Raw genomic sequence first — 18,593 nt, 5'->3', positions numbered from 1 at the left:
TGCTAATTCAGCCTCGGTGGAGTGAGGAGGTGGTTTGACTGCAGGTATTAAAATACCTTCAAGATGAGATCCCGTCTAACAGCAGTAATTAGGCCAACTTCCTCAAAGAGTTACAACAACAAATCACAGTCCTGCAGCGCCGGATGGGACTGTGATAGACTCGGTCTGGACAGATTTTATTGTAAATACAACTTAACAGTTGCATTGGAAATAAATGATAACACATGAATACTATTTGATATTGAAGTCATTAAACGACCTGAATATAATCAGAGTGACATCTCCATGTGGAGGAGTGTGCAGATTTATTTCCGTCGAATGAAGAAATGTGTGATTACAGTCTGAGATGTATCTGGAACATTATTACCATCCGTCTGGTCTGCTAAGAAAAGAAAGTGCTGCTCGTTATTATTGAGCTACTATGTGCATATCATCTCGTGAATTTATCTCAGCTGTTTGCACATTAACACATGATTATTGTGCAGTGTTTCCGGCCTTTAAGGGAAAGCTGCTAAAAATTATTGAACATGTTGCGCTTAATTCCTTCAGAGCTGAAGCACTGGGAGTACGGCTGGTTAGGGTCTGAGTACCCGCCCCCCCTCCCCTCCCCCCCGTGGACTCCCTCGAGCGTCCTCACCTGAAAAAGAAACCCAGCGCTTCCCTCTTGTTTACTTCTTAGCGCCTTCTTGGCAACCTTTCCTGCTATATTTAGTGACCCATGTCATGTAATTTTTGCCACCCTGTCACCACGTGGGACATGTCCAGTAGGGGGTCAAGCATGGTTAGAGAAAAAATGTGTCACACTGCATTGTGTCAGGAACCCGGTCAGTGCTGTGACCACCTGAAGCCAAAGAGGCAAACAATGAGCAGAGCGGAGTCACAGAACAGTTCAGGTTTTATTGACCGGAGCGAAAAACATTTTTACACAAAAACAAAGCATGCATTTCTCATGGGAAGGTTTGTAGGGAAATTGATTGGTGATACTTGTTTGCCACATTTAGTTCTCTATTTTCTGTTTGAGCCGATGACATGTCTGCATCATGCATGTCACATTTAAATTTGAATAGTTTTATATGCAAAGAATTTTGCACACAGATGTACTTTCTCCCAATTTGGTTGCAATTACGAGGTCAGATTACAGGAAGTCAAACATATTTGAATTCCCTCTTTTGCATGTAAAGGCAGGGTGGGTCATTTCCTCCAGACCCAGGTTGAAACTGTCTTTAGGTCCTGACAGACATTAATAACTCAGGTTCTCTGAAAAAGGAACAAAGAAAATCCATCATCTGTATCAGTTTGTAAGTCTGTAAAAACTTCAACTAATGTCTGCCACGAGGTACCAATCTGATGAACCAATCACAGGCCTCCCTGTCTCCCTGCTCGTTCTCTACCTCCTGCGTGCTCTAGCTCACACTCAAAGCTTTGAGAGTTTACTTACCGCTCATGAGACGACGTAGTTTCTACACCATGAAGAGATGAGCGTGTAAGTCAGGGGGCGTGGCTTCAGACAAAGCACAAAGCAGAGGGGGCGTGGCTTTAGAGGGAGCACAGAGTGGAGGGGCTGCAGACCGAGCACTGAGGTAGTGCTACTTTCAAAAATCATGCTAGTTTTTCAAAATTAAAAACTTTAACTCTTACAAAATCAAAGCTGCTGCAAACATTAAGAAAATGTTTAAAATAAATACAATGAGAAGCTCAGCGTCTACCTCTACAGTCCCTGGAGCTTACCTTTGATTTTAGCTTCTTTGTTTTACCTGGAGAGTTTTTCCATCCCTGGGTTTCTTTCTTCATGTCTGATGAGTTCTGACTGGAGGACAAAACTGTGCAGCAGCAGCAGCAGCAGCCTCCTGAAACTCACAGACTTTACAGTAATGAGCCCAAAAATACACGAATGCTCCAGACAATTCTTCCCCTGATTACCCACTCCAGCGCACTAATAAGGAGAGCTTTAATATGTTTTCTAAGTTCAATAATTGTTCACATTCATTTGTCTTTTTTTGTGCAAGATTTAAGTAGCAAACAAGTAACTGCTTAGTATTTAAAATCCATCCTCAAATACACACACACACACACACACACACACACATATACACGCACGCCAAAGCCCCACTTTGCATCTCATTGTGAGTACATCTGAGTGCTCGTTCTGTTTGAACATCTGGTTTTGTTTACTCAAAATTACCTGAAAGTGAGGCAGTGGGGTGACTGTTTTCCCTTCAGGGCCGTGTTGTTGATCTCTTCATCGCTCCGCTCTCTTTTTAATATTCTCCTCTAATCTCAGACTCCCTCTTTATCAGATCTCCCTTTTTATTCAGTGCTGGAATTATTCAAGCTATTTATTCTCCCGTTGCCCTCCCTCATTGGCGGGCCCCGTTCTGACAGCAGCTCCTTGATAACGCCACACGAAGCGATGCATTATTGATCGTGGTCAATGGGTTTCGAATGAGTAATGTTCTGGAAAATGCTGCGATAGTTCCACTGTCACAGGCCGGACGGCAGGAAGGAAGAGCAGATCGTTTTATTACTAAGATTCTTGGTTCTTTTTTTTTGTTTTTTTGTTTTTTTGGGTGCAAGGGGTGAAGTGAGAAACAGAGTGCTGCAGGAAACATCCAGGTCTACACTCCCTCCCGTCCTCTACGCTCCTCCAACGAAAGGCGTCTGATCCATCCTTCACTACAGGGTTCTAAGTCTCTAACTAGACTCTTCTCCTCTGTTGCCCCCTGGTGGTGGAACAAACTACCAACCTCCATTCGATCTGCAGAGTCCCTTTGTACCTTTAAGAAAAAGCTAAAGACCCAGCTCTTCGTGAAACACCTACACTTCCTGCCTAAAGGATTTTCCCCTCCAAGGTTTCCATGCAAAGAGAGAGACCCCGTCTTCACATACTTGCAGTGCTTGTGTCTCCAGTAGATGGCGCTTTGTTCACAAGAACACATCAGCCTTACAGTATTATTGAGCTGAACTCAAGTCATCGGAATATAGCCGATGTCTGAAGAAAGATAGATAGATAGATAGATAGATAGATAGATAGATAGATAGATAGATAGATAGATAGATAGATAGATAGATAGATAGATAGATAGATAGATAGATAGATAGATAGATAGATAGATAGATACTTATTGATCCCGAGGGAAATTCAAGTGGGCGTGAGAAGTAACCGCTTGGCTGTCCGGTGCTACGATTTTGTGATTAATTTTGACTGTTTTCTTGCCTTGATAGTCTGAATTTAAATAATGTTTAATTGACAATAATTAAAACAGGCTGTATGTGAAGGATGGTTGTTTGACATCTTGGGAATGAAGACAGACTTTAAAGATGCTAGGCTAGCCGTTTCCATCTGCTTCCTGTCTGTATGCTAAGCTATAGGCACTCCACAACTTTTCCCCACAGTTTTATTTCTGCAGAATGTCCCTTTAGGTTTCTCTGACTGCTTGTTAAACTGGGTGTTACAAACTGTAGAGCTCTAGACTTAACGATGGTCCACTCCCTCTGTTCACTATCTCTTTTCGTCTGCTGCCCTGAAGTGCTTTGATCCTCTGATCTCTTCCTGTTAATCAGTTCAAACAGACCACTGATCAAAGAATGAAATCCCCCCCGAGTTCTGAAAAAAACCTCACAAATCTACAACTTTTAAACTTTGTGCTGTGCAGACGGCACATCATTAACTTAAAGGGAAAGAGGCCGGACTTTGTTCAGCCATGTTTGCCTCCTTTCTCTCCTCCTCTGCGATGAAGTTACTCATCCAAGTGTTCGCTGCCCATTACAGCTTTTAAAATGCATTATGTAAATGTGTGCTGTGTGTTTTTCCTGCTTGTTGCGATCAAAGCTGAAAGGTGTCTTGAATATTGCTGCTGATTTCCATTGTTAATTTTAATCACGGAAGACAAAGCAGAACAAAGTGCAGGAGAGATCCAGCAAACACTTCCCTCGAGATTCCACAGAATATACAAGAGTTTTTAGGAACGAGACATCAAGTGACATTAATTAGCTAACACATACATGTTGTATTATTAGACTGGAAAGGTCACCCTTTAGTTCTGCTGAGATTTCTTCAGGGAGTCGAAATAAGAAAAAGTGTTACACAAGAGCTGCTCGAGCAGCGAAGAGGAAAAATACTGATTAAAGCCAAACGATGAAACAAGTCTTTCTTTGTTGCAGTCGCTCATCTCGTCACTGATCAGACTTCCTGATAAGAAGTGGATTCAGCTTCAGTGATGTCAGAACTCCTGTTTGGAAGCGTCGAGGGTGAACATCACCCTCACCATGTGCTGCGTAGGGATCGTGAGCAGTCGAACGTTGCAGCTCTGTTGCTGCATGTCTTTTTTTTATTGTGGTTGTGCATGTGATGTAAACGTGTCTCATTAGACAGCCTGTGCTTTGGGGACGCTACTTTCCTACGCTCTCCGAGCATCCTTAAAGGTCACGTCACTGGAGGTTATGCATTCGAGTAAAAGTAGATTAATCCTACAGATCCAGATGTGTTGCCCTCTGCTGGCCGTTAGAAAGAAGGCAGGCTTTAAGACCTCTTTGAACCTAAGACAAAATAAAAAAAGATTGTGGTAGCTAGCTTTTCTGACAACCTGCCATGTTTCCCCAAATTGTGTTTTTTTTTTTTTTTTGCCACATCTCAAAGAGCCATACTGCAGAAAAGTAACTGCAGTTCTGACTTCAATGTTTTTTCCTCCTCGCTCTGATAACGCCGCTTGCCCTCTAACCCAAATCAGTGCAACGTGAACACCATTTTTCCTTCCCTCCAGCGGGGCGGCAGGCGACTCGGTATCGAGCGGCTGTGTATGTGCTCACTGCAGCGGGTTGTATTGATGACAGCTTTAGTGTGTCACAGACAGACGGGGGTGTTTGTTTTCAGTGAGTGATGTCGAGACAAATCGGCTGAGATCTCATCACGCCGTTCCTGAGAAGGAACCTTTTGTGGGCGGAGGCTCGTACGGCCCAGTTTGATCCAGCCTTCATTAAAAGGCTTTCAGACTGAACGCTGGGACGCGTCTCTGCCGCTGCGAAGGGGAAGACGGCGAGCGTTTCACTGTCAGCCGCAGGGGTGGTTTTGGCGGGATGACTCTTGTCACGGATGGAGAGAGATTTAATTTGCCCCTTCGCCACCAGTGAGACAGTTTCACGTTAGGCTTGTTGAACCCTCCCATTACAAGCCCAACGAGCCTGAATTTCATAACAGGAGGGCTGTTCATCTCTACATGGCTGACATGTTTGTGAAAGTAACGCTCAGATCGCCGCACTGCAGGGAGAAGCAAAAGAGAGAATAGTCAAATCATGTGGAGCCTCCAGAACTACCAGATTACCTACTAAAGATATTGATTGTTCTAAGCTACCCCAATCACAGGCCTTTGGAAAGTCGGGGGCTGAACCAAATGTGCAATCTCCCCGCCCCCGCTCCTCACTCAGACCTTAAGATAAAAGACCAAGCCAGATTAATGAGCAGTGATTGTTTATTGACGAGACCTTCACAGGTTTTATTCAGACAATCAGTGATTAATTCATGCGTGTGATGACTCCATTCAAGTCAGAGAGCTGTCACTTCTTCGTCAGCCCGAGTGGCGTTCTTCTTCACAACAGCCTCGTGCAAAAGTGGAAACACACAGGATGATGGAAATGAAATGTTAATGCGGCTCTGCGTTTTTGTTTTTTTTGTAGTTTAGCACTTTAAAAAAAATCTGATAAAAAGTGGAGCAGGAAACTTTATCTGCTGCACCAAAACTAACCCATCCAGCCCCACACCAGAATCATTAGTAAACCCAAAATTAGCTTTAGCTTAGCTTTAGCTTAGCTTTGGGAAGGGGAGTGTGATTTCTGTTTGGACAACCAGATGGTGTGACGTCCTCATACTACACACAGACATAACAAGAAGGAAGCTTTAGGGAAGAAACATTTCTCTTCAGCGTTTCTTGACCAGACCAACGAAAAGGAAAAAATAAAATAACAAAAAAGGATTATAGCACGAGAGGATTCGAATGAAACACGAGGGGAATGACTCGTGTTGTTGTACTGTAGCAGATCTTCAGCCACCTCACCTTGACTTAATTGAATCAAGAGCAGTGTGAACTGAAAGTGCTTATAAAAATAGCAGGGCGACAAAATCCTATTGACCCACAGCACTAATAGTAACAGCAGACTGTTGACAGTAAAACATGAACATCAATATTTATGTGTCGAAAGGAAGCCAGTCATCCATCTTCTGACCTTTAAGTTCACAAAGACATGTTCAGTGAAAGGACCCCTGCTGTCCAAACGAAGCGTTCTGATGGTGACGAGTTTTATCAATGAAGTCGGCTGACAACTCGTGGGAGCTTCGCTTAATGCATGACATTGATTTGACTCCACAGGAAGCCAAGAGAAGGGCACTGGCTTTTTGTTCTACCATCCTCTCTGGACCCTTCATCTTCAACATATACAAGAATAACACGATCGATCTTCATCAACAGACTTTGTCACCATCCATCCTCTTATTTCAGTACGAGATAAAAGAGCTGCGTGAGGCTATACGTCCTGAAGGTCGCACCCTGCACACGTCCTGAAGGTCGCACCCTGCACACTGTATGTACCCTTACTGCTGTTTAATGTCTGCTCTGTGTTCGTGCTCCGGCAGGGAGGTGTTGGGGAACGTGGAGGTGATGCAGTTGGACTTCGAGATGGAGAACTTCACCAGCCTCTCGGTGACCAGAAGGATCAACTGGAACATCGACTACAAGGGGCAGAACCCGCCCCCCGACTCGGAGAAGGTGGTGACTGAGCTGACGGTTGTGCAGCGAGACATCCAGGCCATCATCCCTCTGGCTATGGTGAGTCGAGAGAATCAAAGGGGAAAGGAGTGCACATTCAGCAGAAAACAGTCTGCACACCGTTCAGCCATTTTATTTTAACAGGTCAACGTTTGAATATAAAAACCTTTAGGATCTGAAGTGCGCACAGACCGAACTCTCTTTTATCAAATATTTAACAGGACGTCCCCCTGAGCTGTTACTTCATTAGCTGGCAACTTTCAGATAATCTGAGATCAATGATACCCTTTGAGAACAAATCTCATCTTCCACATTCTGTCAGAATGTGTTCGGCTTTCTTTCCTCCTCCGAGCTTCAGTTTTATGAATCATTCAGCGTTAAGGACAAAACAAGAAAACTGAGGGAAATATTTCCAAAATCTGGAGAAAATAATAAAAATAAGTTTCAGCCTGCACATGGAAACTCAAAATGGTGCACAAGATAAACTATCCTGTGGGCAGGTGGAAGATTCATTCTCCATTCACTCTCGTTGAGGAGCTTGATGGTGTTTCGCCCCCTTTGATATCTCAAAGAGTTTCTCTTGAGCATGTGAGCGCAGCTTCAAAATGTTATATTATTATCATTTTTTCAGTCCGTGTCCCTTCAGGAGACTTGTCATGTTAGTGTTGTTTGAATGAACTTTAATACCAGAAGTGTATTGACTTGACAAGAAGTTTGTTCTCTCGTTGTACTTTTAAGTGTCTTCATCCGTATGACAATGACCCAGTTGTGCTCAAATACGATCCGGCTGATTTAGACGAGTGTGTGCCATGTTTTCACTTCTCTACACGTCTCCACCGAGCAGACTCCTCCTGCACTGCTTGGCAGAAACTGCAGTGATATAAAGGTTGAGATGTGTTGGGCAGCTGGCGTACCGAGAGCAAACACTAAACATGAGTTAAAGGTCGTTCAGAAAATGCATGGATCAGCTCTGGACGTCTGAAGAGAAGCTCAAGAAGCTGTTTGGGTTTGTGCAGATTGAAAAAGTTCAATCAAAGTTTCTCTGCGCTGCAAACCCGTCATCAGAGATCATTACCAGCGTTCCAGGCTATTCAGTCCCAGGAGTGATATAAACACGTGTTGAAGACGGAGTCAGAGGCTGTTTACTCAAACATAAAGAAGAGACGTGTGCTGGCGTAATGCCACTCAGTGCTGGTGTCTCTCTCCTCTCTGACTGGGGTTTGATCTGTTTTTATGTTTTGGATGACTTGGGGGGGGGGGGGGGGGGGGTCGATGTGTTTCCCCAAACCAATGACAGCGCAGCAGGTGAGTTTGGAAAGTACATAAAAGTCAGTAAGCCGGCGAATATTGTGCACGCAGACGTAGCGAGAGAGAAGAGGAGATCTAATCACAGTGAGGTGAAATGGATGAAGCTTGTTCCAAAGCGAGGTGCAGCTCTTTGGATTTGCCTTCCTCTGCTTTTGATTGGACAGCAGGTGGTAAACTTAAATTATCAACTTTTCCATTTTAACAAATGTAACATGGTCAGGCAGCTCGCCGTGTCGGGTTCATGCAGAGAAGCGAGCACGCTTCCCCTGTGGTGGGCGTGTGCTTCTGGTGGCGATGAGCCCAGGAGGAGGAGCTTGATTAGATGTTGTGTTTACAAGCTGCTACAAACATTTCTGCTGACTCGACCTTTAAGGTGGCCGAGACTCTCCGGAATAAACCTGAGACACTAAGAATCAGGACAGATTTCACTTTTCTGAAGGCAGGCGTCGTGCGATGACAGGCAGGCGCATCGCCCTCACAAACACGTCTCTCCTTCTCTGTCTGCATTGACTCGCTGATTGTTAAGAAAGTAAACCAATCCCAGAACACTTAAGTGTCTATTACTCTTTTAATTGGAGCTCCTCTCACCGCCTCATGAAAGGTGGCAATTAGTGCTGCTGGTAAACAGATTATGGGAACGTAGGGAAATGAATCAAGCAGGAGTTCTTTAAGCGATGGCTGACCTGCGTACGTCTTCGGAGCTGAGGTCCCTTTGCTCGATCGTTTGAGTGAAACCAAGAAGAAGCTGAACGACTCGTGTTTAAAAAAGTACCATGCGTTGTAAGAAACAGGCGACTGGGTGCAGGTTGTGTGCAGAAGTGGAACATGTCTCGCTGACTGTTGGCAGAGCTGGAGGTCTTTGCTTATCTGTTACATTAGCGTAATTAAAAGTGTTCGTCACCTCATTAAATACAGCAGAGCTGCTGTTGTGACTTTGCACTCTGCACATCTGTTGGAACAGAAGGTTTACTTCATATCTCTGCTCCTCTTGTAATATGGGATTAGCGTGCTTCTTGTACCCAGGTGTGTTTAGCTGCGTTGCAGAGGCTGTGGCTTCCCCTTGTTAAAACTGAAAACACTCTGAAGGAGGGCGATGGCGTGATCGCAGCGCTATTTAGCTGCCATCATTAGGCTCAGGACTCGTTTAGATAGCAGCAAAGCAAGCAGGTGTGGTCGTTGCTTAAATGCACACTGAGGTAGGGAGAGAAAACTCCCATGAGAGAAAACTCCCATGATTCCCGCCATCTTTTTTTAAAGTGTAGTATTGATTGAGAGCCCCCTGGTGGCCATATCTACATACTGTATCTTTAAATATTTCTACTACCCGGGGATATTGGCGCCGTCTCGTCACTGTACAAAGATCATACAAGGACTGAGCTCAGTCAGGCTCTCACTGTGGGATTTCTGTCCGTGCTTCCAATTAGTCTCTGAAGTATCGTCAACATGTTCAGCAACACAAACAGTCACATTTCACTTCAACACTCAATTTCAGACCAGCTCAGATCAACCCCACCTGCTCATTACTCTCTCCCAGTTGTCGGCCGTCTCTGTGAAACGGGGGATTCTGGTGGAATCTCTGAGTCTATAAAAACTTTCTTCCCATCCGACAGCATCTATTGATTTTCAAATCTGAGGGAGAGTCCTGCAGGTATAGCTCCTGTAGTGCCTTGAAAGTTGCGGTTTAATCCATCATTCCAGTTGTGTGCACTAATTGGATTGTAAATCATATCAAAAGAAGAAGGTGGACGTTCCGGTTCCCCAGCAGGAACGCGACTGGCGACGCTAAGAGAAGCATGATTGATGAAGTGAAAACAAGGAGTTTCATCAGAGCAAACGGGACACGACAGCTCGGTCATTACGGCAGGTTGATGGAGAGCTAATGGTGGCTGATGGCGTCTTCAGTAAAGGTGTCTGCTGTTCGATCTGAGCGTTTACTTTAATCTCCCTAATCGACTACATTTGAATCAGGAATACAAACTTCCATCACTGCTCCCACTCATTCCTGCAGATCAACGTGCATCGTCGTCGTGTGGTCGTGAGGTCATTTCGAGATGCTACGTGAGACAGAGGGAGGGGAATTAGAAACAACTCATTTGGTCCGCCTTGGATTGCCGTTGGGTCGCTGGTCAACCGGTGGGACACAAAAAGAAGAGTGTGTGCACATCCAAAACAAATTCATACATGTGCAAACACTGTTCAGACTTTAATAAGGGCAAAACTTCCATCCAAGAGATGTTACATGTAAATGGAGTTGAGCTAGCGTAGCGAGTTCTCTAAAGAGCTTTGACAACGACACATTCACACACTGATGGCGAAGCAGTGGGAGCAACTTGCGGTGACGTGCCGTGCCAAAGAACAAACAACGTGGTCAAAGTCATACAAACATTTAGATCTCACCGTCAGGTCAGATGCATTCATGCCTTCTTTTCGAGTTTCGTTGTTTACCTTTGATTCTCATCCCAGGTAATGACTCTCCATCCCTTTAATTAGAAGTGGCTCCAGAGTGGAGACATGAGTGACAGTGGAAGGTGTGTGATTACCTATTGTTACGGACACGCCGGTTATGTTCAACCTTGTCTGCATGTTGTTGCTTTGAAACCTCCCTTCAGGCTATTTTAGAGTAATGTGAATACATTAATGACTGTGATTGATTGTTACATGGAGGAACAGTAATTACTGCTGTTCAGGCTATAAACCTGAAGTCTGGATTTGACCCTGCAGCAGGTGCTTATCTCAGGTCCTTCACCATGCAGCCTTGAAGTAGTAAAGTGATGTTTTCATGTTGAACAGCAGAATATGCTGCTATTAGCACAGCGAGCGGGGCCGCAGTGTATTCATCTAATCAAGCAGTGTGTCTCGAGTGCTCTGCGAGCTGCCTGCGCTGCTGTGGTCAGGGAATGATAGATTGGAAAACAGAAATGAATCAGGTCAGAAGTTGCCAAGAAAAGGATTCCTTCCAGTGAAGCTGAAGACTTTCTGTGTCGTTGGACATCCTTCAACTTCATCTCCTTTGATCAGTAGCAGATGCAAAGCAACGGGCACCTTCCAGCTGGTGTCACACACCCACTGACAGCTCGGAGAAACAATTCAGCACTTTTAGAAAAGTGCTGATATGAAGCAGTGGGAGGTTCTCATGTCTCTAAAATACAAACACCATGCATTTTGTGTTTATCAAAAAACTCGAGTGGACGACTGCTGTTGCTGTTGACTCAGGGTCGAGTGAAGAAGACGGAGAGAAAATGAAGAAAGAAGAGCTGATGAAGCAACAGTTAAGGAGAATGAAGGAGAGGTTGTTCCGGTTGGCAGAGCACAGATTGTGTGCCAGCTCCAGTTGACCTGCTGCAGAGGAGAGCAGGAAGAATCAGCAGCGAGTTTACAATGTGAAGAAAAGGGAGACCATCCCAGAGTGGGGAAGGTTAAATCAACCCCGAGGCTTATTACACAGTTTAGGCCGCTATTAACACACCGCCATCGCAGCGCTCATTCACAGGACACGAGGAGCCGCCGAGGAGGCAAGGAAAGAGGAAACAGGAAGGAGGATGCAGAGCCGGCTGTAGCTGCTCTGTGCACACAGAAGCTTCCAGATGTTAAATAAGCAATGATGTTTTGTGTGGCACAGATTGAAGTCACGCATCGCATTAGAACATGTATGTGTTTGTCTGCGCTCGTAAAGACGCACATCGAGCGTAATGCATTGTTTACATTATTCACTAGCGGGGTGGAAATGTTGCTGAGCATCTCTGAGCCTCACACGCTAAGTAACCTCGCTTTAGTGCTTGTCGAAGCAAGGACCCTGTGGGTAATTCCAACAAGCCTCCTCTGTGATGGAATACATTTTGGATGACAATAACATCGAACAAATTGCCGTCTGTAATCTGTAAACACGGCTCAGAACAAAAGGAGAAACAGTTGTTGTAAACCTGGGGAGCATTTGGATCGGCTCGTAACACGCACACAAACATCTGAACCGGTGCAGCGAGATGATTGAAACAGAGTGTGTGTTGTCTGCGTGCCAGACATGATAAAGACGTGTAACAGAGCAAAAGAAAATGACGGCTGACATCGTTCTGTGAGTGGGACCCAGAGGCGGGTCGTGGAGCCCATGTGTCTGAGACGCTTTGTAAACGGGCTGTTTTCAGTTTCTTGCTTCTGTCTCCAAACTGCACAATTGTTCAGCAAATAAATCTGATTGGTTGAAAAATACAGGAGTTCAGATTGGAGATCCTGGACGTGTTGAGAACGTATCGTTTGGCAATCGGCCAGTTCTTCTCCTCTCTTCTTCTTCTTCTTCTTCTTCTTCTTCTTTGCTCGCCACTTTGTCATCCGCTCATTCGTTCAGACTGTAAATGTGTTCAATCACAAGTTGACCTTGATATAAAGGCAGCATTTATGGCGGCCCTTATTCCGTCATGTGCTGCCTCCCCCCCTGGTCCTGGAGCAGAAGCCTCCCGCTGTGAGGTGAGAATGTGAAGATTTCAGAGGCGGCCTGTTCTGGGAGTTTTCATGAGGATTAGAAAAAAAAACAGGTAAAATATGAAAAGAAAATAGACGTCATAGCATCATCATGTTGAGTCAACTTGAAAACATCCAATACAACCAAAACAAGCCAATCAGCTTTCGTACGACACTGAAATGACAACTATGTATTCCCATTTAACGGAGGATCTAATAACTGTTTTGGTGCTTCGTTACGAACATAGCAATTACATGAAATGATAGCTTTGTGACTGATTTCTGTACCAGGCCGATTACAGGTAAGCATAATTAGCACTCCCGAAGCAGCACACATGCAATTCTAAAGTGTCTGGGGCAGCGTAATACTTACCACATGCCAAAACAGCAAGCAGAGCTCAGGGAGGATGTCTTTCAATTAGGATTTCACTCCAGAGTCCGGACGCTTATCCACAGAGGTCTGCGGCGCTTCCCTTCCCATAAATTGGCTGCATGTTTAATAAACTCAACAACAAAAGACAACAGAGCTGCTCTCGCTGCAGGTTCAGAAAGGTTTCATTAAAAGGTTGAATTTGCATCTGACGAAAGCTGAAATAAATCTGTGATTTTTTTTTTTATTTGCTCGCAATTTTTCAAAAGATTTACAAACTAAAAAACAAAGAATGGTGCCATCTGTTCGATCATTATCTCAGCAATCATTGTGATGAAGATGTGTTTGATTTCCCAGAACATAAAGTGTGAAGTACATCTTACAGTTTGAGCTGAATCCTTCTTTTACAGTTGTTTAATCTCGGCATGGCTCGATAAGTGAACTGGAACGTCTCCAGCACCAATATCAGCTTCTACATTCGGTCCGACGTGGCCGACCCTCCGGTTCCCTACAGAATGATCCGCTCCCCAATAAGCTGCTGCCAGCAGTCCTTTAAAAAACATGTTGTTCTCTGTTTCTCCCTGGACGAGAGAAACACACTTGAGCTGGTGATTGATTTCTTTTACAGTCACACAAAGCCTGACAATCGAGCTCCTTTGGGAGATATTTGAAAGATATTTATTACCGAGTCACGGCTGAACGTATAAATCACAATGTTATTAAGGTCACAAATAAAAACACTACTTCTGTGTCGCATGCTATTTTGTCCCTTTTGGTGCACCGTCCTTTGGCCAACATATAGATGTAGAAACATGACACCACTTGTTCTAATGTCGTAACTTAACTTGTAAAAGTGTAGCCCTGTAAAAAGAATAATCCATATATTTCATAAGACTCTGGATTGTTACAGACCACACAGCTGTAGAAAGTGAAGCACCACAGGCCTTTATTTTTAATATGGCGTTAAAATTGTTTTGAGATGAAGTCGACGTGATTTGAAATTAATCAAGATTTACTATTGAAATTCAGCTTTTAGCATTAATGTTTCACGGTGCTAATGTAATATTAACCTTCTCAGAGTGTGATCCCTTGGATGCTAAAGTGATCAAGTCACTTTTCTCAATTATAGAATCAACATATCTCGTATTTCTCCGTGTTGTTTAAAGCTGATTGGCTCAGAGACGGGTGATGTGTGTAGTTTGCAGCGAGGTCATGAATGATATTGATTCTCACTGCAAGCAGCCGAGCTCTGTGGCCTGAATCATCGATCTATTGAAGCCTACGCAGAGCTTCATTAACAAAAGAAATATCTGACAAAGCATTCGTTTACACGGCTCTTTTCACTTAAGATACAATGCAGGGAAGTTAATGGACAACTGGCCACGCTACAGTGTGTTACAGTACATAATGGAGTTCCTCAAGGTTCTGTGCTGGGTCTCCTTTTATTCTCTGTTTAACCTTCATTCAACCTTTTATTCTCAAGATAATGAACATAAACTTCCCCCGAACACATCACCTCGCTGTTACGTCTTTGTTTTTATTGTCTTTATGTTTTTTAGTTGATTTTAGTACCTGAACAGCACTTTGACTGAAAGCGCTTTATAAATAAAGTTATTATTATTATTATTGTTTAATTTCAGTCATCACCGAATCAAGAGCAAATCAGAAATGGTCAAAGCGGTCGATTATGAACCTTTCTTATTCTGTCTTATTCTAATCCCTCCTGATAATCCTCATTCTTCTGGGAGGATCGGGGATTAATTCATCTGAACTCCAGACGTTTATCACCGCAAGAAAAAAAACTGGATCTCCTGGAGGCCTGTATGTTTGTTTCACAGTCCTCACACTGGCTTAAAAAGGCCAAAGACGATGTATATAGGTCAGATTATGATTACATGGGAGTTGATATGAAACCGACAGGATTACTCGTGGATTTATTGACTTCACACTCAAGATTGATGCTCTCTTTTCTTTTGTACAGATTAAGATGATGAGCTCAAACCGCTTCACTACAGTGTGCAGTCGTTTTCAATGTGCTTATTGTATTTTCATCAGCATTGTAAATTAGGGAATCTGTATTTATTAGCTTCAATAAAGGCTTAATAGTAATAGTTAACTGTGTGCAGAAGTAGAGAGTGCAAACGGAGTCTCCTGTATAACAACATCTTCAGTGGATTTTAATGCAGTGTGCCGTGTGTACATTATGAAGTTGTTTTGCACTTTTATCAGCTTCTCATGTCAGAAAAAAAAGTGAAATGAAAACTGAATTATGGGGAGGGTTGGGCGCAGCGGACCGAGCTGTTGGGTCGTGTTGATGTACGGAGACCTCAGAACATGCAGCGAAGATCAGAAGCCACCCTGCGCCTCGTTTGTACCCTCATGAGGGTAAATAAACAAAAAGATACAGAGATAAATATCTGAGGCTTCAATTTAAATATACGTTTTTCTTTGATTTGGGGAGATTTGCGTTGGCTTCATCTCTCCCGGGCTGCACGTTTGTCGCCAACATATCTGCTTGAAAAAAAAAAGTTCAAACATTAACTGAAGGCCGAGTGTGTGTGTGTGTGTGTGTGTGTGTATTTTAATTGGTCGTTTGCCTTTCAGTGCGTGCCAAATCAAAAAGCAGACGAGATGAAGGCAGCCCTCTTGTTTATAGTTTATCTGAATTAAAGGATTCATTTTAACATCGAGTACGACTCTGTGTTATTGAGTATGACCGTTTGATTCCTTTAATAATTTATTAATGAAGTTTTTATTTTTCCACTAATTGAAGCTAGTTTTGTCCATTAGCCATTTTCTTCATGTGGCTTCTTCTGCGGTCTCCTGTTTAGCAGGTTTATTTTCTTCACCAGAGGTTCCTTCCACTTATCAACATTACACACCATCGTGACACCTTCACTGCCTGATGCTGTTTTACAGGTTTGTTGTCTCTGTGAACATCCAGGTCCTAACCTGACACCTCCATCACATCATGTATACAAGTCCAGTTAAAGTCATCTCTTCACTGTAACATGAAATCTAGACGTGACGCTGTGATTTACCTGCCAGGGACACATTAAAGCACACGCTTCCTAAAATGACTACACGGTTGTGATTATCACTCTTCTTTCATTTCCATCCTATTTCGTTCCAATTTGGAGCGGCTTCCAGTCGCTCGCTGGGACATCAGCGCACTTGAAATGGAAATCTCAGTTGATGAAATCCAAAGCAAGTTGTCTCCGTAAAATGAGTTTCTGTGTGCCGCTGAGAGTATCACCTATGAGCTGCTGGAGCCGCGGGTAATGGCGTTAACTCTGGACATCAGTAGATGCTGATGAAATATCACGGAGTATCACTCCCCACCTCTCGCTGTGTCCTTAATGTCATGTCTCTTTTTCATGTCTCCGTAGGACACTGAGATCATCAACACGGCCATCCTGACCGGACGCACAGTGGCCATCCCTGTCAAAATGGTTTCCATAGAGATGAGCGGGGCTGTCACTGATGTCTCCGCCTTTGTGCAGTGCAAGTCCTCTAATGAAGACATTGTTAAGGTACAGCAAACCTGATTTCTTCAATCCCTGTCTGTCAAAGTGTCTCCTATAGAGATGAATGGAGGAGGCCTTTTCATGCTCCGTGCACTTACAGTCCTCCAATGAAGACCTTGTTAAGGTGCAGCAAACCGGATTTCCTCGATCCCCGTGTCTGGAGGAAGATGTCATTTTAGAGAGTGTAATCCCTTTACTCCTCCACTGATGAGGGGCTGTGGCCCAGCGGCACAGGCCCAACGACAGGAGCGCACGAAAACACGAAAACAACGCTGTGATTTTATTCCAGCAATACACCGGGGATAAACTCAATGAATGTATGACCACAGGCATACAACTCTAAATATAAATCAATATGGTTCCAAGGTTGCAGTAAAAGCTCCCTGATATGCTTCTCAGAAACTCAGCGCTGGTCGTCAGAGAGGCCTTTCGTTCCCAGACTTCAGCTCGTACAGTTTGAACCGACCAATCGACAGCCTCCCTGGAGTTGTGCCGTTAAGTGTCGCATGCATTATTTCTGTGGAAACCAAAGTTTGTCAGTAAACATGAATCTTTTGGATGCTTTTTCTTTTTTTTGTTGGTGTTTCTCACTTTTTGATGAATTATTTCAAGCCGCAGGTCTTAGTCATGATCCCTGCAGGCAGATATTACCCCGCCGTCCCAGGATGCAGGGAACACAATCAACACTCGTGCTCACAGGGAGAACACAGTCGCAGGTCTAGTTTGTTGATTAAATAAATTAAAGTGGGATCAAAATGACTTGCAGAGCACATTAGAGGCTGTGATTACACCGTTATTATTTTCTACAGTCAATTACCGTCGGAATAGATTGCTCTATAGGCAGATAGCATAATTGTATAGGCAGTGAAGTGAAGTGTTGCAGTGCTGTGTTGGACTGCTGATCATATTAGAAGTGATGGTGTGAGAGGAGATGTGACCTTAGCTGGAGTAAACAGGATATAATGTGTATCATTACTGTAGATTTAAATACACAGAACACAAACAGCTTCATCGGTCTCCTCAGATTCCCTCTCTTCACTCGTCCTTGTGTTGCATCTACCGACGTATGGTTCATGAAAATGAGTCCTTTAAGGAGGTCAGAAGGCATCAGAGTCAGCATCGTCGAGACGTCATAAAGTTTAGTTTAACCCCAGTTACTGTTCTGCTGCTTGAGCTGTGACCACGCTTCCTCAGAGCTTCATGACGTTGGACCTTTTCTCATCTTAATTGTGAAAAGAAAGCGAGGACTTCTCCCTGCGGGTTTCATCTCATTCATCAGGTCGTGGACAGGAGCGTCAAACACACAGAGTGGAATCATGTTTGAAAAGGATTCTTTGTTTTAATCAGCAGGAGGTCGGCGTTTACCGTCCAACACATGAGGAAAATAAGCGTGTGTCATCTCCCCCGCGTCTCCCAGAACAGCTCCAGACTGTTTGAGCCTCTCGAGATGAAGAAAGGTTTCGGCAGCATACAGCACTTGATCAAACTCCCGAACCCAAAATTGATCTCCTTCTCGTGTAAAGAGCTGCACAGCTATTGGAAATCTATCTGCGTGCAGTATCAGCCGCAGGAGAATCCAACCGCACTCGGAGGGAGAGAGAGCGGCGAGGACGTGCCTCGCAGGATGATCAAATTTGACTTCTCCCGGTTGTAAATCGTCTCCCTGTAACAGAAATCTTTAAGTTGGACCGTATTAATTCCTCATATTCGAACAATTCTCCGTCCTGTCTGTTGAGAAATCCTTTAGCTCATTGAATAGTGAAACTAATACATCAAGTCAGACTAATGAAAGTAGTGGAGCAGCTCCTCAAGGTCAGGTGAAGCAGGTTGGATAGTAGATTTAACAGACTGAGGCCGTGGAGCCATAAAACTGAATCAGATACTGACTTCAATCATATTGGTCCTGACTGGCCAATATCGCTTCTTATTAAAAGACCTGTATCTGTCCAATATTTCCTCTCTGATATACGGGACTGTCTCCAACGTTCGCCGCCTCACACTCTCATCTGCTGCACAAATTTGGAGGGAAAAATAGATTTCTGCAAAAGAACAAATGAGACTATTTAAGCAAAAAGCCGATCGATGAGTTGGCTGCATGTTGGGCGGACGATCGCTCGCGTTGCATCTCAGAGCGCCGTCGATAGAAGAGAACAGGTGTAGCGTCGGGGATGGTCCGACCCG

The 18,593-nt window shown here is 44.0% G+C and overlaps 1 protein-coding gene across 2 annotated transcripts in view; it reads left to right on the top strand.

Moving 5' to 3' along the window:
* tmem132e (transmembrane protein 132E) overlaps positions 1–18,593 on the top strand; it is a 335,032-nt gene that overhangs the window by 276,919 nt on the left and 39,520 nt on the right. For both annotated transcript variants that reach the window (XM_079355808.1, XM_079355807.1), the window contains exons 4-5: positions 6,623–6,815; positions 16,275–16,418. In XM_079355808.1, coding sequence (XP_079211934.1) covers positions 6,623–6,815; positions 16,275–16,418 — 337 coding nt within the window. The remainder of the gene's footprint in view (positions 1–6,622; positions 6,816–16,274; positions 16,419–18,593) is intronic.

This window comes from Symphodus melops, assembly GCF_947650265.1.
Source record: "Symphodus melops genome assembly, chromosome: 11".
Taxonomy (NCBI): Eukaryota; Metazoa; Chordata; class Actinopteri; order Labriformes; family Labridae; genus Symphodus; species Symphodus melops.
Note: the sequence above shows the minus strand (reverse complement) of the source record. Positions and strands in the feature narration are given on the sequence as shown.